Source organism: Tursiops truncatus, chromosome 12 (genome assembly GCF_011762595.2).
Source record: "Tursiops truncatus isolate mTurTru1 chromosome 12, mTurTru1.mat.Y, whole genome shotgun sequence".
NCBI lineage: Eukaryota > Metazoa > Chordata > Mammalia > Artiodactyla > Delphinidae > Tursiops > Tursiops truncatus.
In genome coordinates this window covers 79,214,030-79,239,178 of record NC_047045.1, presented here as the reverse complement: position 1 = coordinate 79,239,178, position 25,149 = coordinate 79,214,030, and the positions used below count along the sequence as shown (strand labels likewise).

Genomic DNA, 25,149 nt, shown 5'->3' with positions numbered 1-25,149 from the left:
CACACACACACACACACACACAACTTGCCCTGGATCCCAGACTTTCACTTGTCACACGGACTTCCAGCTGCATGTCCTGCAGGTTCCTTTAGATTAACAGCGAGGACTTCAAAATCAAGCCAGGAACAAGGCCTCCGTTCAGGGACCTTCACCCTGTTACCAAAAAACCCCCACGAAGGAGCAGAACGGCCACGCAATGGGCAAACAAACTAGCAGATCCCCACCTGTGCCTCAAACACACAGATGTGCACACAAGGTTTACGGGCAGTGCTTAGACACTTGTTTTAGTAAACTGTTAAGAAACAGGAACAGGCTCACATGCCCTACGCTTATAAGCCTTTTACATTTCCTTTTGTTTTCTCTTTGTGGCTAAATGAACTGATTTTTAAACGAGCTGAAAAAGACCGTTACAACTACAGTAAATACACATTTTAATGTGGATACTGTCCCCTCTAAAATAAGCAACACTGAACTAACAGACTATGAAAGCCATCATGAAATTTTACTATGACTTTACATTTCATTTTTTAAGGCTTAAAATTTTTAAATAATTAGATCCCACCAAAATCTCAAACACTATTCTTAACCACAAGAGGCTTTCCGTTATTAAATACAGCTGGAAATAAAACCAAAACAAAATTTAGTGAGAATCACTGAAAATGGAACTTGTTCTGCTTCAATTTATGTTTGAACATAAGGATTAATTTAACCGAGAGAACATCCAGAAAAGGTACCAGGTTTTAACCTAAAACAACCATCATCTACGTAACTCACACTGGGACTATAAAGGCTACATTTGGCAGCTGTAATAAAGATATAAAAGTTATATAGCATAACAAACCTGAGGTTTTTCCCCTTCAGAGCTATACTTATTTTCTGGTAGATACTTATTTTCATCTCAGGAAAAGTAAGTAGGAATAAGTAATTTAACAGACAAGAAGAGGCCAATGTCTATTAGAAAACAAGAAATACGTTCAGCACCATATTTTATAAACAACAACTAAGCACAGCCTTCATGTTTAACACATCACTGCAGTCTCTGATATTCAAAGGTTTAAACCAGTGCGCACTAGTCTGCACACTAGTTCACACACGCAGATTGTCACTATGACAAATACACAGCTGTGACTATTTAAGAGAGCATCACACTGTAATAATGCTACAACGCAAAGGAGCCACACAAGGGAAGTGTGGTTTATCCTTTCAGAGTCCTTTATCAGTATTATTTTTCTTCATCTCACTCACAAGCTTTTCACCACTGACTGATTCTGGTTTTAACCATCTTTATGTTATAGATCAAAGGGAAAACAGAGACTGACTCACAAAACAAAAAAAGTGTGAAAAGAGCTTGAGATAGGGGCATGTACACATTTGTTTCAGAAGTTTTCACTTAGATGTTACTTTTAACAAATGTCTAGGGACTTCCCTGGTGGCACAGTGGTTAAGAATCCGCCTGCCAATGCAGGGCACACCGGTTTGATCCCTGGTCCGGGAAGATCGCACATGCCGCGGAGCAACTAAGCCCGCGTGCCACAACTACTGAGTCCGTGAGCCACATGTACTGAGCCTGCACTCTAGAGCCTGCGAGTCACAACTACTGAGCCCATGAGCCACAACTACTGAGCCCATGTGCCACAACTACTGAAGCCCGCGTGCCTAGAGCCCGTGCTCTGCAACAAGAGAAGCCACCGCAATGAGAAGCCCGCACACGACAACAAAGAGTAGCCCCCGCTCGCGGCAACTAGAGAAAGCCCGCACACAGCAACGAAGACCCAACGCAGCCAAAAATAAATATAAATAAATAAATTTATTTTAAAATATGTCTAAACATTTATTGAATACCTTGTATGGACCAGTCCCTTCACTGGCTGCTTAACATCTTACGGTGTGAAGGATGACCAGGAAGGAAACACTAGTTATACTGTGCTATTGTGAGGAAGGATAAGATCAAAACTATGTCCTGGCTCTAGTGTAGAGGCCAAGAGCAGGAGTACTTCTGTTTTCTTTTATAATGAAATGAATTAAGTACTAACGGCAACATGGGACTATGAAGAAAATGTAGAATAAAATGTCAAGGACAGGGCTTCCCTGGTGGCACAGTGGTTAAGACTCTGCCTGCCAATGCAGGGGACACGGGTTCGAGCCCTGGTCCAGGAAGATCCCACATGTGGCAGAACAACTAAGCCCGTGCGCCACAACTACTGAGCCTGCGCTCTAGAGCCCGTGCTCCGCAACAAGAGAAGCCACCGCAATGAGAAGCCCGCGCACCACAACAAAGAGTAGCCCCCGCTCGCCGCAACTAGAGAAAGCCCACGCGCAGCAACAAAGACCCAACACAGCCAAAATAAATAAATAAGTAACGTCAAGGACACTTATAAAATATTTGAGGGGCTTCCCTGGTGGCGCAGTGGTTTGAGAGTCCGCCTGCCGATGCAGGGGACACAGGTTCGTGCCCTCGTCCGGGAAGATCCCACATGCTGTGGAGCGGCTGGGCCCGTGAGCCACGGCCGCTAAGCCTGCGCGTCCGGAGCCTGTGCTCTGCGACGGGAGAGGCCACAGCAGTGAGAGGCCCGCGTACCGCAAAAAAAAAAAAAAATTGAAAAGGAAAAATATTCCCATGGTATGAGTTCAAAGGATACAAAGAGATAAACAATGAAAAGAAAGACTGTCTCCTACTTCCCAGGATCCCTTCCACAAAGCTTACTGCTAATAGGTTATTTATCTTTCCACAATCATTCAATGCACAACCAAGTATAAATGTGAATTTAAATCTTTTCCTTTAAAAACAACTGGAGCGTATTTGCTGTACACAGTCTATTCTGTGGTCCCTTAACAATACATTATATATCTCCTTCTATATCTGCGCCTAAATATCTACATTATTCTCTTTTTTTTGCTATGCAGTATTGTATTAGTCACTTCTGTGACTTATTTAACCAGTCCCCCACTGATGGACATTCAGGTTGTTCCCAGTCTCTCCCTACTTCATACAGCACTATAATACACATCCTTGTGCATACATCTTCAGCTGAAATACTTCTGTAGCGTTACTCTCCACAAGGGGAACTTCTGCCAAAGGGTTGGTACATTTAAAATTTTGATGGAGGCTGGCAAAGTGCTCTCAGCAAAAGGAGTGTCAATTAACACTCACAGTCTATCACCTGGCTAAAGATGTTTACCTCAGCATCAGGGTATGCCCAACCACAGTACAAAAGGCAGCAAACTCAGACCAGGGGAGAGGCGGGAGGACTGGTAGATAGTAACAGAAGAAAACAATTTAGACAAACCAACAGCTGTGGTACTAAGAGGCTGGAGAGGCTAAGTCAAGAAGCTAGCAAACACTGGCTGTCTTTAGAGTCCTGCAGAGAGGGCTTCAGATCTGAAACAAAGGCAACAGGGAGCCACTGTGGCCTCTAGATCTAGAATGAGATGATTCTCACGTTAGTTAAGAAAGGTTTTTCCAATAATCACATGAAGTACAGATGTACCAGAAAGAGAATGATGATGGTACTTATTACTACTGCAGTAATCTAAAGTGGGGTGACGAGGATCTGAGTAGCCTCATAGCATCTCACAATATCTAGGTCAGAATAATTTCTCGCTCCTTTTCTCTTCCTGCTTTGGAAGCTCCTATCATCAATCCCAAATACTAATGGGAAACAGATAGGGTCCTGGCACGTAAGACACTGTAGTGGAGAGGAGAGTGCAATCAACTCCACAGAGAAAATGCCTGCTGGCCACACAGGGCTGCCAGTCACATGAACTCATCACTCTGCCCATGAAACTTCCCGAGCTACTGACCTATTTTAGTTTGTAGATACCTGAATTTAAAATATCCTTTCCAAAAAGAAAACAATATAAACCTATAAAGTATCCACTTCGAGAATGGACCAAATCACCCCCCTGCCTCCTCAGGAACGCCCTAACGGAAAGAGTACGATCTAGGACAGCTGACACTGCAGGCAGGGCTCCGTGACAGGTGCTGTGCACACTCCACCTTTATAATAACCCCAGGAGATGGTCCCTATTATCTATCACCTTGTTTTTTACCAGGAGGAAACAAAATCTTACGCAGTGTGCATAGCTAGTGTCTGAGCACATTGCTAGCATCTCTACGTGATGGACAAATCTTCATTTCCACCCTAACTGTACTCTACAGACAACTGTAAGCTTTGAGCACTATCATAAGGATTTGATGTAATTTTAACTTTTTAAGGTATTATCCTAGCTTCCACCTATTCTCCTCAATTCCCTTTTCAAAAATTATGAATCTTAAGTATTTTGTATGTGGGATACTTCCAAAACATTCAATTATAATATTATGAATTAAAAAGTATTCAAACTCCCACAAATCTGAATACAAGGCCACTCTACCTACTACTCGTTATCATCAAATAGTCGTTTAAGGTCCACAGGCTGATGGAAAACAAGATAAAGAGACCCATCTTGCCTCCTCAGATTATGTTCACTTAAGGATCCTCTGCTGGTTCCTCTCTTTCCCTCCAAGGACTCCACGCAGACTCCTGGATGGTGATGATTCCCGAATCTCTCTACTTCAAGTCCCATATGTCTTAACTGCATTATGAAGGAGTCCCTTGTAGTCAAGGAGTCCCTTGTATGTCAAGAAATGACTCTCTTAACTGTCCTCCTCAAATCTGATCCCCTTCCTTCAAGGGCCACCTGGTCAAGGGCATCCCCATCCACATGGACTTCTCAGAGTCCTTCCACACCCCTTACCTCTCTCACCATCCATATAGACCTGACACATGACCAGACCTAAAATCACTGTCAAGTCCACGCCCTTCATCTTCCCTGCAGCTGTCAGCTCCTTTACACTACAGCCTCTTGCCCGCCACGCCACCAGAGCAGACTTGCTAAAACACAAACGGCCACGGTGCGCTACTGCCTGGTAAGGCCTCCCCCGTGGCGCCTACAGAATGAAGCCCACAGTCCTTGCTCCGGCACAGAAAAGCTCATCAAACAACCTCCAGCTGCCACCCCAGCTTCATCTTGGCCTTCCCCCGGGCCCACTGCAAGTCCTCAGCTTCATGCACTTGACTGCTCACAGGCTTCCACAGGGCCACCTGCCTGCACGTGCAACTCTCTCAGTCCAGGTGGGTGCCCTTCCTTCTGTGTCTGCAAAGCATCGCTGCCTTCAAGATCCTGCCTGAAATTAACTCCTCCATTCCCCCAAACAACTACCTCACAACTTCAGATGTATTCTTAAAATACAGCATTATAAATTCTTAAACTATTTGTTTGTGTATCTCCTGAACTGGACTCTTACTTCCTCTTGGGTTCCCAGCGCTGAGCACCGACAGGTACTCAAAAGCCTGGTGAATTACTGACTGAATGCCTTCCAAGAGCTTACACTTAGAATTAGACGCAGCCATACAAAATAAATGTATGAGGACAAACATAAAACTGAACAAAACTTGGGCTCATGTCCAAGAATATTTATCATGTTAACAGCTACACTGCCTGGTAGCAATATGCTACAAAACACATTTTGCTGTTTGTTACTGGCAGTCTTACGGCAAAAAGATGACTATAAAAGAATGTAGTAAAAAAAAAACAAGCAAAAAAAACTGGAAATTAAGAGGCAGCGAAAAGACTATCGTGATCATCAGTGGTGTCATCAAAAACGAGAAAAATCAAGACATCCTTTACCTCCTAATGATCAGAACAGCAATGAGATATTCTTGCAGGAAAAAAAAAATCTGATAATGAGTTTGATAAAGCCTGTATATCTAACTACCAATTTATAGGAAATTAAAAAGGGCTGAGGAATACATTAAGCCATAGCAAATCAATCAGCAAATCTCAAACTGTGGGAACCTCTACTAGAAAAATGACCTAGTTTCTTCAACAAGTTAAGTTGTAACAGCAAAAAGGAAAGGAGAGAGGAAGAGAGGGAGAGATGAAGAGATGAAGAAAGAGGAAAACTATAGAGATGAAAAGGTATCAACCAATTATGAGAGTGGATTTTATTTGGACCTTGACTCAAACTACCCCACAATGTAAATTAAACAGAAACATTTAATCCATTTATGAAACTACTGGAAATTTGAACACTGGATAATTGGTATGAAAAATATTCTTTAAATGTGATAACTGTAGTATGTTTGTGTTTCTTTTTTTAAGCCCTTTATTTTTTAGAGCTATATACTGAAATATTGACAGATCAAATGATACAATAGCTGGGATTTACTTCAAAATAATATTGAGGGCGGGGATTGGGGGGGTGAAGGAAGAGCAACTGTACATACAACAACACTGGCCATATAATCGTTGAAGGCTGAGCGATGGGTGTGTGGGGCTCGTTATATTTTTGTCTACTTCTGTTCATTGTTTGAAAATGTCCATTTAAAGTAAAATGGAGTTAATGGTATGAAAGACGAATTCAGGAATCCAGAACTGGGACTGAGGCTGTGGTACTGACTCCGGCTTACACCTGCAAGACCACAAAACTTCTGAATTGGTCCCTTGCCTGCAATCCTCAATCTCCCAAGAAAGCCCACTATGCGTTGACCATTTACTCTTTCACAGTTTCTTAACCTCTCCCCATTTTATCTTTAACATGTTTGCTGTACTATTTAATCCTAACACTTAACTGTCTTAAAAAAAAAAAAAAATCGGACTTCCCTGGTGGCGCAGTGGTTAAGAATCAGCCTGCCAATGCAGGGGACACGGGCTCGAGCCCTGGTCTGGGAAGATCCCACATGCTGCACAGCAACTAAGCTGTTGCTCCACAACTACCGAGCCTGCGCCCTGGAGCCCGCGAGCCACAACTACTGAGCCCGTGCACCACAACTCCTGAAGCCCGCGTGCCTAGAGCCCATGCTCTGCAACAAGAGAAGCCACCGCAATGAGAAGCCCATGCACCGCAACGAAGAGTAGCCCCCGCTCGCCACAACTAGAGAAAGCCCGCGTGCAGCAATGAAGACCCAACGCGGCCAAAAATAAATAAAATTTTAAAAAATTAATAAATAAATCAAAATAAATCCTTAAAAGCATTAAAAAAAATCCCTCCATAATCTTAACCAAATTAACCTTCCCAGTTTCATTTTCCCCTAGATCCTCAGGTAAAACCTCCTTATATTGACTCTGACCCTTTCTGGACCTCATCTCCTGATCAAGATGCCCTCCTTGCCTAAATCTGACACTCTTACACTGACTTTGGCTCAGCCTCTTAAAGGCCCAGTGTCCAATTTCACTGACTCCAAAATGCCTTTTCCAGCCACAGATCTCGCCAGAGACCACAAACACTTGAGTCAAACCAACCCAAGCTCAAATTCCAACTTCTGGACTATTCACTAGCTGTGCAACCCTGAACAAATTTTCCTGAGTTGTTTCCTGCTCTGGAAACTATATCAGATTGAGCGGCGCTGAGAAGGCTCAGGGTACAGTGCCTCCTTCCCTCCCAGTGCCTCTGCAGCTTAGGCACATGGTACTTCAAGAACAGGGGCTGAATGGGGTTTCTTATATATCACGACCGCTATCTTTTAGGATAATGGTAAGTCACTTTAATTCTAAGTCCATATCAATACTTTCCCCTGCATCTTCCCTCACCCTTGCTCCAAAAATCTTTTACATCAGATTAAAAAAATCACAGGACCAAAGCTCATATGGTTTTTTTTTACTGCTACTGATTCCACAGGCAGATGCTAAGCTTATATTAAAGCCTTATTATCTGTAATACACTAGATATACTGATGAGTCCAAAGGCTAGATTCAGAATATTGTTAATTTTCTATTAACTGAAAGGAATAATTATTTCCATTAAAAAAGAACCATTCTAGAAAAAGAACAGGCTTATCCAAACTACTTTGTTATTTTCTTTCTGATGAGTCTCATTAATATTGATAATAGATCCCTCGCTACCACTGTAGCCTGCCATCAACAAGAATGTCACTATGACACGGGACTTACCAGTATACCTGAGGCTGCAGCTGCCCCCACGCCTGCAGTAAAGGGGCATGAGAGGACTGGAGATTAGAGAGAGGAGCCAGCAAGAGCAGCTGCCTCTCTTACGTTAATCAAGTTAGGACCCTGGAGGCCACTACTCTGGCATTCAAGACTTAAGAAAATCCTTTATTTTATTTTGGTTTTTGCAAGAACTTCTTCCTAAACTAACAAGGGGTCCAGAGTGAGAAGGGAAGCTACGTGGTTACCTAAATTTCACTTCTCCTAAAATACTAAAGAGAAATATGAAGATACTCAAGAGCTAAGGAGTAAAGTAATTAAGATTTTTAATAGATTAATTAATTTTATTAAACTCACAAAGCAAATGAGCCACAGTAAATGTTCAGCTGTACTTTTTATAGGGAAAAAGTGTATGTAATTAATAATAATAATAATAATACACAGAGCAAAAAGAAAACCCAGCTCTGTAACTTATCACTTAAAGAATTTCCTCATCCATAAAAACAAGATAACAGGAACTTATCTCCAAAAGTTCTATTAATGATTAAAGGAGGGACTAAGCAATGAGCACTGTGCTTGACACATTTAAATGTTCAATAAATGTCAGCTATTGTTATTTACATTATCTAAAACCACATTTAAGAATAAGAATCAAAATTTTCACTGAACCACTGGAACTTCATCCTGTGACCACGATGCTGCTGACAGCAGCGGCTAACAATTATGTAATGTTTACTCTTCACCAGGCACTCCTGAGAGTACTTTACTCACTGAATAAACGCTTATGGTCTCGACATCAACTCCACGAAATAAGTACTATTTTCAGATGAAGAAACTGAGGCACAGAGGTTGAGAAACTCGCCCAAAGTCCAAACTACAGAGTCAGAAACTCTGGGTGTACAGTTCAACAATGTGTGTTTTAACAGACCTTCCAGGAGATTCTAGTGCCCACTAAAATTGGAAAAACCCTGGGTGAACAACTGCAAAGGCCCGTAACAGTGGCCTTAAGACCTGAATTTCAGCCCATCTCTGAAACAAAATGCATCTCTACTGTAAACAACAATAAAGAAGACAGTAAACCCTAGGAACTATATTCAACCTCCTGTGATAAGCCATAATGGAAAAGAATATGAAAAAGAATGTATATATTTGTATAACTGAGTCACTTTGCTGTACAGCAGTAATTAACACACTGTAATTCCACTATACTTCAAAAAAAAAATAAAATAAAATAAAACAGAGTTGGGATCAAAACCAAGCCCCACCACATTCAGGCATAACTTGCTGTAGGACCTCTGAGGGTCACTGTTAACATAATATAGGAGGTAACATCCATCTGCCATGCTAGAGTACAAGATTGGAAAGCTCTGGTTAGTATTTCTGCTCTCCATGGCTCTCAAACTTTGGAAGGCATCAGAATTGCCCGCTGGAGTTAAATGCAGATCCCCAGCTACTCCCCACCCCCTCAAACAGTTTTGGAGTAAGAGAACTTACTTGAGCAAACACTCCAGGTGATTGTGATGCAGACAGTCCCTTTTTTTCTTTTTAGGAAACCACAGGTGTACACGTATCCAATGGCTCCGCCTGACCCTACTTCGAGCTCTATCTTTCCTTCACCTCCCAAGGCTAAATAATGCAAAGAGATATGCATCCACTCCTCTCCCCGAAGTCTAGCACTCTAAGGAAAATCAGTGAGTGGACTGGAGCTGGTTCTGCTATCCTTCCAGGAAAAAAGGTGGTCACTGCCCACACTAGCAATGCAGTTCTAAAAGTAACCCTATGTTTCAAACATCTGCAGATAATCATCTTCTGGAATACATATACATAGAGTTTGTTACCCTAAGAACTTTTAAAAATCAAAGAAATTGATGAAGGAAGAATTTTACTGTTATATATGTAAGTTATGTTTTACTTTATTTTCTATACTTCAACAAATTGAAATGAGCATTTAAAGACAAATGAAGACAGCTGAGAGTAGCAAAAAAACAATCCAGGAAAAATAAAAATTCCTCAATCTCCCTAGTGTCAGAATTTAAATATCAAACAAAGAGAATTGTATGAACAAATATAATGAGCCTCGATGATGCTTCTAACTGCATAACCTATTCTATCCTCAACTTCATCCCTCAGTCCCAATGGGGCGTCAGAGGAGAGAGAAAGTTGAAGGGGTATGAAGAGAACCACATCAGGTGTGAGTGCCAGTTCCTCGCGATATCCCCCTTTGCAGAGGAGGGGCTTCCTCCCCCACCTGCTCGCCGAGTCTGGGCAACTAGGATAAAGAGCTAGAGAACAAGTCCCGAGTGTACCCAAGTGTCCGGGCATCCAGTTCAATCCCATGGCTCCATCTCTATTGGAGACGGAGATGGAGATGGGGGAGAGGGGAAAGAAAAAAGTGAGGAAAAGAACTTTAAAAAGCTCACTCACTACTACAGCTACGTTAGAAACAGGGAATGGTGTGGAGCTTAAATGATTTTTAGACCAAATCCTGCTCTCGTGTTTGAGATTTTTCTTCAGCTTTTCATAAAACGTATCTTAAACAATGTAAGGTTTTCCTCTTCTATCACCACAGCAGACAGTCACAGCCAGCTGATTTGATCTTCTGCACATTTCTAAGGAAGCCTGATGCTCTGACGAGCAGCCTGCGGGACAGGTCGGAGCACAGCCTAACCCGGGGCCAGGCTGCACACACATCCCAGGCCCGCCTGGGGCTTTCCTCTTCTCAGGAGGGAGCTTCCATCACCTTTCCAGAAGTAAATTAAGTACTGAAAATATGGTTATTGCTCTATAATTCCTCACTTCCTGGCTCTGTTTTCCTTTAATTCTGGTACTTGAAAGGAAGAAAATTATTTTAAAAATATTCTGAACATGAATATGAATAGCATTATCAAATTATAGTCCAATGCAGTTAGAGTCCCAGGTACAATCCGAAACATAAAAAGAATAACTATTGAAAGTTTTCCATCAGAGAGCCAAAAATGCTTTATTACTGGAAACAATCTGTGCAAGATGTGAGAATTTTCTCTTCCTTTTCTCCACTTTTAATAAAATAAAAGCAAAGACCCAGGCAGGCATAGTTGCATAGGACCACCCTGATTTTTACAGCAATTAAAACCAAAACATTCATAGCAAATTTTAACATTATCAAAAAGTTTTTCTTCATTCTCCAGTAGTTTTTTCTATTTGCTTATTTAAGAAGCTTTCAGGAATAACAAGAACCAAAACAAAACACACACACGAATATACACACGGAACTGACCATTCTACATAAACTGAAACTTCCATGGCAGCAAGTTACATGTAGAGTATATTCAAAATTAGTGCTACATTTTTAATATACTGCTCTGTCTCCCACGGGACAAAAAAGTAGGAGAGAGGGGAAAAGTTGCCACTTTCTCATTCCTGTCCTTCTAACCTCTGACCCCTACCCTCCCCCCCAGCCAAGAGCCTTGCCAAGCAGGCCCTGAGCACCACGTGAGCTCCCAGGAACGTCTCCAACCTGAGTCTAGAAGCAGTTATGCGGTTGGTTACCCAAGCGAACAAGCAGAAATCAGTCTAGGAGTGGGTCTTGCTCTGACCTGAAAGCAACTCAAAAGTTTTCTCCTCAGATGCTCACAAGCTCTTTAAACATAAAAGGAAATCCCCAGCCCTGGTTCAAAGCCTAGGACAACTGAGAGCCTGGTCAGCAAGAAAGAAAGAGAGTCAAATGCAAAGGAAACCCCAGGCTTCACTAGCAATCTCCTTTAAAACAAATAATACCTTTATCAACTGACATCCCAAAAGTTTTTATTATCAAGTTAATTAACAGACTCCTGTGTTAATATCTAAATGCTGGGCAATTAATGGCAGCAAACTATAAATGTCCTTGTCTTTGCTCTGACAACAAAATCTTATAAAGCAAACGATATGAGCGCTTCAGTAATGTAACACAGGCCTTCTATGCCTAATTTCCTCCAGAAGCTGCAGAATACAAGTGGCTTATAAATTAACATCCTGTTATATAAATAATAAGAAACAAAGATTAGAATAAATAATTAACAATAAAGGTCTGTGCCACAATGCATCACCGTCAATACACTTAATGTAACATCTGAACTCCTTCAGAGACTTCAGTGGCAAGTTATTAATTCTGAAATATTTTACCCTCGTTTCCAATGCTATCACCTTCTTTTCAAAATGATGCCCGTTTTCCAAATACTTTGTTTACTGCATCTCCTTCTGAAAAATTCTGTCCACAAAGATGTCCAAATGAAGTGGTATTTTAGAAAATATAATTTAAACACTCGTTTCTACCGACGCACATGTAAGCAGACTTAGACTTCCAACTGGCTTAACTACTGAGCGATGATCCACTGTTACAAGTGAACCGCTGAGCTAGAACTATTTTCTGCTTTAAAAAAATTATTGAAAAATAACCTTTTACTTCATTCTTAATCACTGAGGAAAAGCAATGAAATTCACCAGTTCCAAGCATAATTAATATGTTCCTTCTAAATGACCTTGACTACTGAACCAAACTTAAGAGTCTAGTTCGGTATCATTCAGGGTTGGGCATTACCTCTGTTCTCACTAACAAAGAGTTAGCTACCCCAAGATCATTTTTTCTCTCACCAGCAAACTCTTACTTATTCTTCAAGACCTCCTCTGGGACACTTTTACTAGTATCTAGTCATAGCTCGAAAACACACCTCTCCTACTGTACTGTCTGTCATCTGCCCATGTTGACCCTTCTATTCAGCTGGGAATTCCTTCACTTCAGATACAATGTCTTATTAATCACTGGATTCCCAGCATAGAGAACATTCCCAAGCACAAAGGGATTCAATAAACAGTTTATGTTTTGCTTTTCCTGTCTTCTGCAACTTTTCCAATAAGCCTGAGGTTAAAAAAATATATTAAAAAGATAAAAGTTGTACCTTGAGAAGCATACACATTCATAATACCCAATATTTCTCTCAAGAATCTGAGATAATTCTATCGGCTGGAAAAAAACTATACCTAAAAAGGCAAAGTTTGAAATACTCTCATTGCTTTAAACTAGAGTTTTGTTATTGCTGTTGCTGTTTTAAGATCCTGATATATCCTCTTTAAACTGAGACTTACTTGAATGGAGTTACCTCCTACAAATTTTCTCTAAGGAAAGAAAGATTTTTTTCTAGCTATGGAAACAACAGTGTAGTTTAAAGCCATGAAAACAGTGTTCTGCAAGGCTGCCAACTGTCACAGTCCTGGAAAGGAAGCTGAATCAGCACAAGACCAATGTCAAAGGAAAGGGTATTGACAGACAGTCTGGTTTCCATACCAGGCAACTCCCTTCAGGTTACTCGATTCTTGGAACACTGCCCTTGACACCTAGCAGCTGCTTCCGTTAGGAGCAGTGGGTAGAAGGTCTGGGAGAAACGTGTGCCACAAGAGAAACATGATCTCTTCTCCAGCATCTCACGAGAGTGGAACTGAAGTAGGACAGGAGTTGAGAGGCAAAAGGAAAAAGACGACGAGGCTATAGGTACAAGGAGGAGAGAGGAAGGTAACGAGAGTTTGCTCTCGTTACAGTGAACCAGGAAACAAACCTAACTATAATACTTTATGACCCAAGAATGACAAAATGGAAACTTTGAAACAAAAAATAAAACCATGAAAACTTACGGCATTAAGGGAGGTTTTCTCTACTGTACCGAATTATTAAATCTCAGGTGAAGGAGTTTGAGCAAGTAAGCTAGGATACAAAAATGCTTCCAAGTGGAAGCAACCTCTTCAAATAGCTTTTTTTTTTAAACAAGAACTAAATTTTAAAAGAACTTTAAAATTAACACCTTTTAAAAGCAGGAAATGTCAGCATGCTGAGTAAATAAAATGTTTGGTGACTGGACAGTTCATGTCCCTGTTGTATTAGTTCATCTCTTGGACTACAATAGGAAGAATAAACCAGGCCTACTGTTACTTACTGATTTTTACTGTGTGTGTGTGTGTGTGTGTGTGTGTGTGTGTGTGTACACTTTATTTGCAAACTTAGGATATCTCCACACTTTGGGGTACCTTACTTTTTCTGTTAAACAATTCTGTGAGCATGTTATTTAAAATGTTCAATATTTTCATTGTATAGAATTGCTGTTATATGGTAATAAATCGCATGGATTCAAACCCTGTTCACAATTTTGAGCTGTTCATACAATATAACTCTATCACTCTCATTTGTACCAGTGGAGTTCATTGTTATTACACACATAGATGCAAGCCCCAGACTATTTCACAAGTCTTCTAATGTAGACACATCTGAGCAATATTTTATTATAAACTTTCTGTCCTTTCCATTACATTTATGGCATTATACTGATGTTTGAAACTTTGTATATAGGTAACTAATTATGTATGAACTTTATTTCAGAAAAAAATAAGGAAGCCTAAGTTATTCATATTGATAAGATTTCAAGGGGGCGGTTAGTTGTCACAAGGATAAGGAAATGCAATGAAATTTAAGGGTGTAAGGTAGGAATGCTAGATTGTCCTATGATGTATAAGAGATTGATCCAACAGATCATCATACCACATTCATTTCACAAGACCCAGCATTCATTTAGATGTAAAAACAAACAAAAAGCTAACTATCTGTCTAAGCCTAGAACCCAACTCCATTCTGCATATAAGAACAAACTATTGTTAAAACAACTTTAGTGATATACTGAATTTTCTAGGAATAAAACTACCATATATACTGAGGGAAGATTATATTTTGTTTTGGTCGGACTCTGACCAAGAGCTGCTCATCATCTTAAAAGATGACATCTCCACTGACAACCCTGCCTAAGACATCTGAGAGGCTGATACCACACTCCTGCATCAGCCTCATTGTGTAGCTGTCAGGCCCACACTGATCCCACATATACACGCAAGCTTTCATTTCACAAACCTTCAATGTAGTCATGCCCGAGCATTTATTTAGTTAAATACACAATATTTTATTATACACCAATTTCTTTTCACTTTTCCATGTACAGTTAGTGCATTATTGAGAACTGTTTAAAATTTTGTGTAGTAACATAACAGTATCTATGAATTTTGTGTAGGTAACATATTATCTATGAATTTATTTCAAAAGAATAAAGGAGGCAGTAGAAAAGTTTCATTATAGGACTTCCCTGGTGGCACAGTGGTTAAGAATCAGCCTACCAATGCAGGAGACACAGGTTTGAGTCCTGGTCCGGGAAGAGCCCACATGCCGCAGAGCAACTAAGCCAATGCACCACAACTACTGAGCCTGTGTTATAGAGACCATGAGCCACAACTACTGAGCCCGCATGCCACAGCTACTGAAGCCTGCATGCCTAGAGCCCGTGCTCCACAACAAAGAGAAGCCACTGCAATGAGAAGCCCACACACTGCAACGAAGAGTAGCCCCCTCTCGCCGCGACGAGAGAAAGCCCGCACGCAGCAATGAAGACCCAGCACAGCCAAAAATATAAACAAATAAATTTATTAAAAAAGTTTCATTATGAAATAGGAATGTACTGTCTGTATGTTCTAAATTATTATATTACATGTTTATATAGTTTTAAACTGTATACAAGATATCAAATAAACAACTAGAAAACAGAAGACAGTACCAGTTCCAGGAGTATGGCAGATTGGATACTCTAAGTGCCTATAATTGAAATATCTAAAATACTTGATAACATGCTTTTTTTTTTTTTTTTTTTTTTGTGGTATGCGGGCCTCTCACTGTTGTGGCCTCTCCTGTTGCGGAGCACAGGCTCCGGACGCGCAGGCTCAGCGGCCATGGCTCACGGGCCCAGCCGCTCTGCGGCATGTGGGATCTTCCCAGACCAGGGCACGAACCTGTGTCCCCTGCATCGGCAGGCGGACTCTCCACCACTTGCGCCACCAGGGAAGCCCGATAACATGCCTTTTTAAATGGATCACAAACTTGGCATGAATGTGACTGAAACGAAGAACACAGAAAGTAAACCAAGAACATGGAAAGTAAGAGAGCAATAGAAACTGACTTCTGTTATGGGTTTTAACTTTCCATTTGATGACGATACAGGGAACAGGGGAAAGGAGGAATCTAGGGCCCCCCCAAAAGGGAGTAAAATATGAGACAATACCTCTCAAATAACTCAGGGACTAAGAAGGGCTACATCCATCATTTAAGAGCATGAAAACTCACTAAAGAGAAAGGAAAAATACCTGTCTTGAACTTGATACTGAGAGGTAGGAGGAATTAAGAAATGACTCCTTTGAGAATTAGCAACCACAGGCTAACCATCACCAGAGTTTCTGGTCAAAATTAACACTTAATGGTGTGCTCTGTAAAACCTCAAGAAGAGAATTCCATTTAAAATGGTCCCAGAGGCCATATGACCTGAACCCACTGATGAATCTTAATACCAGTTGTGGTAGGACAACGAAATATTAGGATGTTAACATCCTGATGTAACACCCTCACTGCATCACCTAGGAAGTATACAAACCATGTCAGTCAGTAAGGATGTGTAACAAGCCACCCCAAACTTAGTGGCCTAAAGCCACCAGCACGTATTATGCTCACAGATTCTGTGGGTGAGGAATCCGGACAGAGTACAAAAGGGAAAGCCTATCCTCATCACAACGTCTCTACAGCCTCAGCTGGAAGACAGCTGATAGTCACCAGACGGCCTGGGGCTGGAACCTTTTGGAGGCTTCTTCACTCAAAGGGAGGGTCACAGACCCCTCCACTAAACAGAAGCAGTGACCTAAACACAATCACAAACGAAAATGTTTAACTTCAAGCCTTTGGATCTAACTTGCAATTTACAGGAAACAGAGGGGCTAGATGAACAAATTAAGCCACATCAAGGGAAAACAATCAGACAAAGCCATTTCATAGGACAACTGACTCCGTTTTCTCAACATGCCAAAGGCATGAATGGGGGTGGGGTAAAAGAGAACTGTTCCAGATAAAAAGACTTAAGGAGCAAATCAATGTAGTAACCCTGTATGAATTCTGCTTGAAACAAATTAACTATAAATAAGGCATTCTGATGACAACTGGGGATCTCCGAATATGGCTAGGTTAGTAAATGAAAAGAACTTACGGTGGCATGTGAATGCTCATTCTATCATCCTGTTTGTCAGCCTATTAAGAACTTTCTAAGCAATAAAACTTTACAAACTGAAATATGAAATATGATTCCTGATGACTAGTGCCCACAAGCAACTGGCAAAAGCATACAACAATCCTTCTGAGGGAACAGGACACAAACCCAAGCCTCAATAAAACTATTTAAAAAAATGAATGAAGGGAAGTAAGAAAATTCTTAGAACTAAAAGAGAACAAAAATAATGCGCATCAACATTTGAGAGATTTGGGCTTCCCTGGTGGCGCAGTGGTTGAGAGTCCGCCTGCCCATGCAGGGGACGCGGGTTCATGCCCCGGTCCGGGAAGATCCCACATGCCGCGGAGCGGCTGGGCCCGTGAGCCATTGCCGCTGAGCCTGCGCGTCCGGAGCCTGTGCTCTGCGGCGGGAGAGGCCACAACAGTGAGAGGCTCGCGTACCGCAAAAAAAAAAAAAAAAAAAAAAAAAAAAATTTGAGAGATTTAGCCAAAGTAGTACTTAGGAGGAAATTTTTTAGGCATATTTATTTGGCTTTATCAGACAAAAAGCAAGATATAATCAAAGTAAGAACAGAATTTAATTAAACTTATAAAAAAGAACATGTAATAACGAGGACAGTGACCAAACTTGTTTTGGAAAGACAAACCACTGGCAAGATTAATCAAGATTAATAAAAGAAGTAATAACATTATTAATTAAAATGCTTAACTCTGGATGTTATAAAAATTAAAGAAATAAAGACTATTATGAACTTCAGGTTAATAAACTTGAAAACCTTGATGAAATGGATACGTATATAGGAATATATATAAGTAAAAAGCTGACTCAAGAAGAATTCGATAACTTGATATGCCTATATTCACAAAAGAAATAAGATCAAAAATCAGGAATGGGACAAAAGTTAAAACATCAAGGGCTACACAATCCTTTATGACTTTACAGATGCTTCTACCAAACACTCCAAAAGCAGGTAATTCCAGACTTTAAAGTCTTCCAGTAAGTTTAAAAAGGGGGTTTCCCTGGTGGCGCAGTGGTTGAAAGTCCGCCTGCCGATGCAGGGGACACGGGTTCGTGCCCTGGTCCGGGAAGATCCCACATGCCGCGGAGCAGCTGGGCCCGTGAGCCATGGCCGCTGAGCCTGCGCGTCTGGAGCCTGTGCTCCATAACGGGAGAGGCCACAACAGTGAGAGGCCCGCGTACTGCAAAAAAAAAAAAAAAAAAAGGGACTAGTTTGGGAGTTCCCTGGTGGCCTAGTGGTTAGGATTCTGGGCTTTCACTGCCATGGTCTGGGTTCAATCCCTGGTAGGGAAACTGAGATCCCGCAAGTCACGCAGCAGTGTGGCCAAAAATTTTAAAAAGTGTGGGGGGGGCGGGGAGAGGGGGCGAGACTAGTGTCTAACTCATTCTGCAAAACTTCGTAATACAGATAACAAAACCACACGAGGATAATTACAGTCCAATCCCTTTTATGAACAGTGATTCAAGAAACCTAAATAAATGTCAGCAGACTGAATTCAGTGATGTGCAAAAAATATGTCATGAGGCTAGGTTTATTCTAGAATGCGTGTTTGGCATAATACTTAAAAAAATGTAATATACCCCAATAACAGATTATAAGAGGGAAAACAAAGTGATCATCCCAAAAGACACACACAAAAAAAACACATAAGATAAAATTCAGCATCCATTCATGATAAATTCTTAGCAACCTAGAAAAAGAAGGGAACTTCCTTATCCAACAATGGGCAGCTACAAAGAAAAGAAAAGAAAAAGAGAGTAAACATTATATTTAATGATGAAATGCTGAAAGCCTTCTTTTAAATCAGAGATTATACAAAAACAGACAGTCCTTTCAAATAATGCATTGAAGAAGCTGTCTGAGGAAGGACAAAAGAAGGGGAGATGGGAGTGTTTTTTTTTAAGCAATTAAAAAAATAAAATTTGGAAAACATAAGAGAATCTATAAATGATTAGAGTTAGTAGAATTCACAAGAACTTAAAAGGGTCAATGTACAACAAAATTTAATATACCAAGTTCATTATATTTGTATATACCTGAAACAATGAAAAAATGTAATATAATAAAAATATAAAATCTATGTTTACAATACCAAGAAAAATATAACGTATATAGGAATAATTCTAACCAAAAAGTACAACAGTTCCTTTTGAAGAATATTATAAAAGAAATTTAAAACTATCTAAACAAATGAAGAAATGGAGAGAGAAGTCATTCAGGAAGAGGAGGGACAGTGGGGTAGGAATGTGAGAAGAAAAGGAAAATCAGCCCTGAGAACAAGCAGACCGGAGCACCACCCATAGCACATAAGCAGCGCTGAAAGCAGATTTGGACAAGGCCACTTTTTGACAACAAAAATGACTAAACATCTGCCTCTTCTTACTAACACTGTCTTTCTCGAAGTGACTGGTGCTTCTTTACCGATGACAAAGCCCGGACACACTTAAGTCCTGCCTCATGGCTCAAAATTAAGACACCTAACCACCAAATGCTCACAGCTGCTTTGAAGTAGCCAGTCCAGACTGACCCTCACTCCCCTGATACCTCTTAGAACCATCCAGCACACACCCCAACCCCTACCCTATAAACCTCCCAACCCCACACCTTCCGTGAGGCTCCGCAGGGGCGTGTTCTCCCTGGCCCCTAGTAACCCAAGGCAGGTAAACCCAGCTCGTTCTATTACGTGTGTTGCTAATTGTTCAAATGAGGTACTTTTTTTTTTTAACTCTTATTATTTTATAAGCATCACCTATTTCACATAAAACAAAAAAGGTACAATGAAAAAAAAATCCCATTATAATAACAACAAAAAAGACAAAATTCTTAGGAAAAAGCACGGTAAAAAATGAAAAGTGAAAAGTTTATATGAAAAATAAGCAAACACAAATTGCCAAGAGAGCTCTGAAAAAGGGTAATGAAGATGTACTAACCCTACCAGATATTAAAACATGATAAAAACAGTACAGTACTGACACACTAACAGAAGGACCAATGGAAAAGAATAAGAGTCCCAGAATAACCTCAAACACTGTACATAAAGGAAAATTTTAAAAGTTTAAAAGGAAAGATAACAGTAATGGTTAATTTTATGTGTCAAGTCGGAGAGTATTTGGGGATGAAATTAGCATTTAAATCAGTGACCTTGAGTAAAGTAGATTACCCTCCATAATGTGGGTGGGCCTCATCCAATCAGTTGAAGGCCTAAATAGAACAAAAAGACCAGCCCCCCAAGCAAGAGGGAGTTCTCCAGCAGACTGCCTTCGGGCTTCATCTTCACCATCAGCTCTCCTGGGTCTCAGCCTGCTGGTCCACGCTAGATTTTGGACTTTCCAGCTTCCATAACTGTCTGCGTCAACTCCTTAAAATAAAATATCTTCATCCTAACCAATAGGCTAGTTCTCTGGCGAGACCTAATACAAGAAAAGTTACTTAACCAAGTGGTCATCTAGAGAAAAACAAATTATGTTGGATCACACCTCTCTCCATAGATTAGGATAAGTGAAATGTAGAAATTACTCTATGAAAATACTACAAAATAACAGGGGGACAGTTCCTTTGTAACTTCAGAGTATGGAAGGTTCGTAATCTCACTAAAAATAAAATCCAGATATCATAAAAGGAAACACTGCTAATTCTGACTACATAAACATTTTTTTTAATTCAAAAAACCCTTCTGCATGACAAAAAAAATGTACCACAATTAATGTCAAAAGACAAATGATAAGATGCAGAAGTGAGTAATTCATATCATGGACAGAGGTCTAGTCTCCCTAATATACCTAGTTTTTATTATATAAATCAATTTTTAAGAGACAAACAACTGAATAGAAAAAGTCAAGATAAAAAGATATGAACTGACAGTCCAGGAAAAAAGGAAATGTAAACATTTTTACATATATAAGATGTTCAAAATCACTCATAACAAGAAAAATGTAAATTAAAACTACATTATCAGATTGGTAAAAATCCAGAAGCTTCTTAAAACCATGCTACTGGCACATGGTAGGTACTCTCACACATCGATGGTGGGAGTATAAACTGGCACAACCCCTAAGAGGAACAATCCGGCAATATTTACCAGAATTACCACTGCATATACCCACTGATACAGCCAGGAATTGATCCTACAGATACACTCGGACATTTGTGAAATGACACATATACAGAGCATCATGGCAGTATTGTCTGAATTGCAAATAACTAAAAATAATCTAAATGCCCATCAAAGGAGAACTGGTTAAGTACATTATGATATGTCCATAAAATGGAATGAAGCTATAAAAGAATGGAGGATTGCTTTATGTACTCCTCTGGAAAGAACCACAGAAAATATATTTAAGTGGGTAGGGAAGGGGGAATGACAAAGAACAGAAGAATGTTTACAGTATGTTACAGTGTACCAACATCTGTGTAAAAATAGAGCTAACAATTAAAATATGGTATTTTGCTTCTTTATATAAAGAAACATACAATAAACTAATGAAGTGGTTATCTAGCAAAGGGTGAGGAGGGTGGTGAGCTAGACAAGAGGAACTATGGTGGAGACTGGAATCTGTACCCTTTCCTTGTACTTGTTAATTTTTGAACCATATGAATGTATTGATTATCTAAAACATTACACATTCAAAAATGTTAAAGACACAAAGTGAGGTATCTTAATGGAACCCTAAAATTACCTTTTGTACCAACCACATTAACAAAAGACACAAAGTCATACTTGCTGATTATCACCTAATACAAAAATCAACAGACTGTGTATGCTATATCTGGGAACAAAAGGAAAGTCTACAGGAAGGAATGTTCTGCCTGTTACGAAACACTGGCTTCTTACATTAAATACAGTTGAGCTCCTTTGTTTTTTAAATGCATGTGAATTCAGCATTCTAAATTCTTATTAAAATTTGGCTTGATTTTGAAAATATTCTAGTGGTTATTTTTACTTTGTTTTGGGATAGATTTGGGGGGATTATTCTGGTTTTGGAGGTGCTAACTATATCTAAAATGCTAGATCTCATTTCCTAGATAAACTTTCCAAATCTATCTGAACATCAAATTCCCTAAAAAGTAAAACTGTTCCTGTCAAACCAGACCCTCTGATTGGGCTACCTAAATGTCTCAGGCTACCTAAATCTCTCTGATTTCCATTTCTTTGTCCCAGAAGAGTTTACTGAAACTTAAACTTAAAAAATATTTAGACATTCTATAGTTAGGGAGTATGAAAACAAGAAAAAATTTCCAATATACGTTGAGAAATATTTGTTTTTCCTCAGGATATACAAAAAAAATGACAGTATTTACATTAAGGAATCATTTTTATATAGTATTTCCTGACATATAATTTATTATATTCAAGTCAATAAAATAACAGCAGTATCGTTCAAAGCATAAAAGAGGCCTAAACTAAGCACATTAAAATAGTATTCATTAAAATAAGATTTGACCTGTAGTATGCTTTAAATATTTAAATATGAAGGATATTAAATAACTAATTGCCATGTGGAAGAAGTCATCAGTGAATGCTTCATAAAGGAAGTAAATTTTGAACTTGGTCTTGAAGGAAATGACAGGCACTCAGAATCCTTAATCAAATTGGTTTTACAATCAGAGATTCATTTTAGCTCACTGAAGGAAAATGAGTAATATAATCTCTCTATTGAGTCCTCCTTAAACTCTGATGACATGACAAAACATTCTGTCTACAGAGAAGCTCAATAAGGCTCTGAAAGCCCAGGAAAAGCCTGTAACTTTATATATCATAAACCCAGACACCAGTCTCTCTCACTTAAAAAGAAACGGTATTGAAAGGTTATTTAATTTTCCCACATTTTAATAAAAGACCAGACTGAATAACTTTGAAATAATGTACATTCCTACCTCTATAAATTGCTTTATATAAAACCAAAATTTTGAAAACATATATGCAAAAAACAAGATTCTACAGATCTTCAATCTCAGCTGTTGTTTTAACATGTTTTCTTTGAAGTCATAAACTCATGATACCTTTTAATATCACTCATGATATTAATATCACATTAATATCACATGATACCTTTTAATATCACTCAGCGACAATCTCTAAAACAAGATGAAACTGAATCACTGTACCAAATGCATATGTACTATTTTTCTACAAATCATGTAAGCTGAAATACATAGCCCAATAACCTAAAAGAGTATTTAATGAGGCTAATTTAAACTAGAAAGTGTTTAACATACTTAAAAGTACATGATTCCCTTTAGTATTTTAATATATTGTAATTGAAGTGATTATCTGTCTATAAGCTAGTTTAGGAAGAATAACACTGCCAAAGGCAACAATGTTTCGTCCCAGTAGCACTTACCATTAAAACAAAAACAAATCAAAAGAAGGCTCAACATAAAAACACCATGTATGTGCCAACTAGAAAGATTACATGATCAATAAAACCATTTTCCTGAATAAGCCTCAACGGAGTGACAGAGTACTTTCTGGAAAGATTCAGAACACAAATGACAAAGAACATGAAATGACTGACATTTTCTGCTGTCACTAACCAGTAATGTAAGAAGCTATTAAACTAGTCATTCTTCCCACCCTTCAATCTCAAACATCCATTCGTAAACAAAGAGTTTAGGTTATAGTTCTGCATTTTCTCAAAACTTCAATTTTTCCCACTGAGAACAGAAATGTTTTCAATGGGCCGGGAAGACATCTCAGAACAGAGGCCTGGGGACCAGGACTGTGCTCACCTGCTGCGGCTGGTACCTCTGCTGGGGCTGGGACGGCAGATACTGCGCCTGCGGCTGCTGGCTGTAGTAAGGCTGCTGGCCCTGCTGGCAGTAACCGCTCACACCTGGCTGGCCATACTGAGGCGGCACCTGTTACGGAGTCAAGCGGGGCAAGTGAGAAAGTCAAGACGTGCCATTCAGCGAAATCAAATATGGTTTCAATTCAGCAACAGGAAGTGGGTTCTTTGCTAAGCAATTGAATTCGATATTTTTAATATTCTCCCCATTAGATAAATTGGCATACTGCTTTCTACTCACATACTATCAATGAAGACAAAAGACAAAGTATTTTTTGAAGCAGAGTTAAATTATCAGACATCAAAAATTGATAATTTCACAAAAATCCAGTGGCAGGGTCGGGGGGAGTTCCTAATACTGACGTCAAAAAATTGTTTCTGCTAGGGCTTCCCTGGTGGCGCAGTGGTTGAGAGTCCGCCTGCCGATGCAGGGGACAAGGGTTCGTGCCCCGGTCCAGGAAGATCCCACATGCCGTGGAGTGGCCGGGCCCGTGAGCCATGGCCGTTGAGCCTGCGTGTCCGGAACCTGTGCTCCGCAATGGGAGAGGCCACAACAGTGAGAGGCCCGTGTAACGCAAAAAAAAAAAAAAAAAAAAAAAAAAAAAAAATTGTTTCCGCTAGAAAGTCAAAGCAGCATTATGCTAATCCATTCTCATGCAACACTCAGATGAAAATGAACTCCAGTCCGAGCTCACTAATACTTTGTAGGATGTTTGTGGTTTGGGGACATGTTTGTTTCAACTAAGGTCAGAATGCCTCAATTACATTTTAGCAGATACCAGTTACAGCAGCAATTCCATTACCCGATACTATTTTGGCTAAAAAGAAACAACACTGCTTTATAATAAAATGAAACCCATTTAGAAAACAATACTATGTATATCAAACAATATAACTATCAATATGAGTTCTTGATGGAAAGATATTCATAGCTATACAAGGGTAGTATTTTCCTAGTTGATAAAACGGTTACTGATATAAAGCAAAGCGTACTGTGCTGCAAATACCCGAGTTACAGACAGAATGACCTAAAATCAGTCTTCTCCATTTCTAATTTACATGAGCCTAAAAAATCTTGAAATCATTGTTCAAACAAAAGTCCTTCCTCATTCAGTAAATACACCACTGATGATATTTTCTGATGTTCTTTCAAATGAGAAATCTATTGACATTTTTTCCCCCTAATTGAGAGAAAGAACAGGCGAGGAAAAGAAAAACAAGATATCAGGACGGCAAAAAGCACTCCTGGAATGAGAATGGTGAAGTCACTGTGAACACCACAATAGGGTCCATTTGAGAACTGCAAGAACATGATCCCCATAAGCACACA

General features: G+C 39.7%; 1 protein-coding gene across 9 annotated transcripts in view; it reads right to left on the bottom strand.

Annotated features, from left to right (window-relative positions):
- Nucleotides 1-25,149, bottom strand: part of ARID1B (AT-rich interaction domain 1B) — a 411,398-nt gene that overhangs the window by 259,233 nt on the left and 127,016 nt on the right. For all 9 annotated transcript variants that reach the window (XM_073789769.1, XM_073789773.1, XM_073789768.1 and 6 more), the window contains exon 3: nt 23,764-23,892. In XM_073789769.1, coding sequence (XP_073645870.1) covers nt 23,764-23,892 — 129 coding nt within the window. The remainder of the gene's footprint in view (nt 1-23,763; nt 23,893-25,149) is intronic.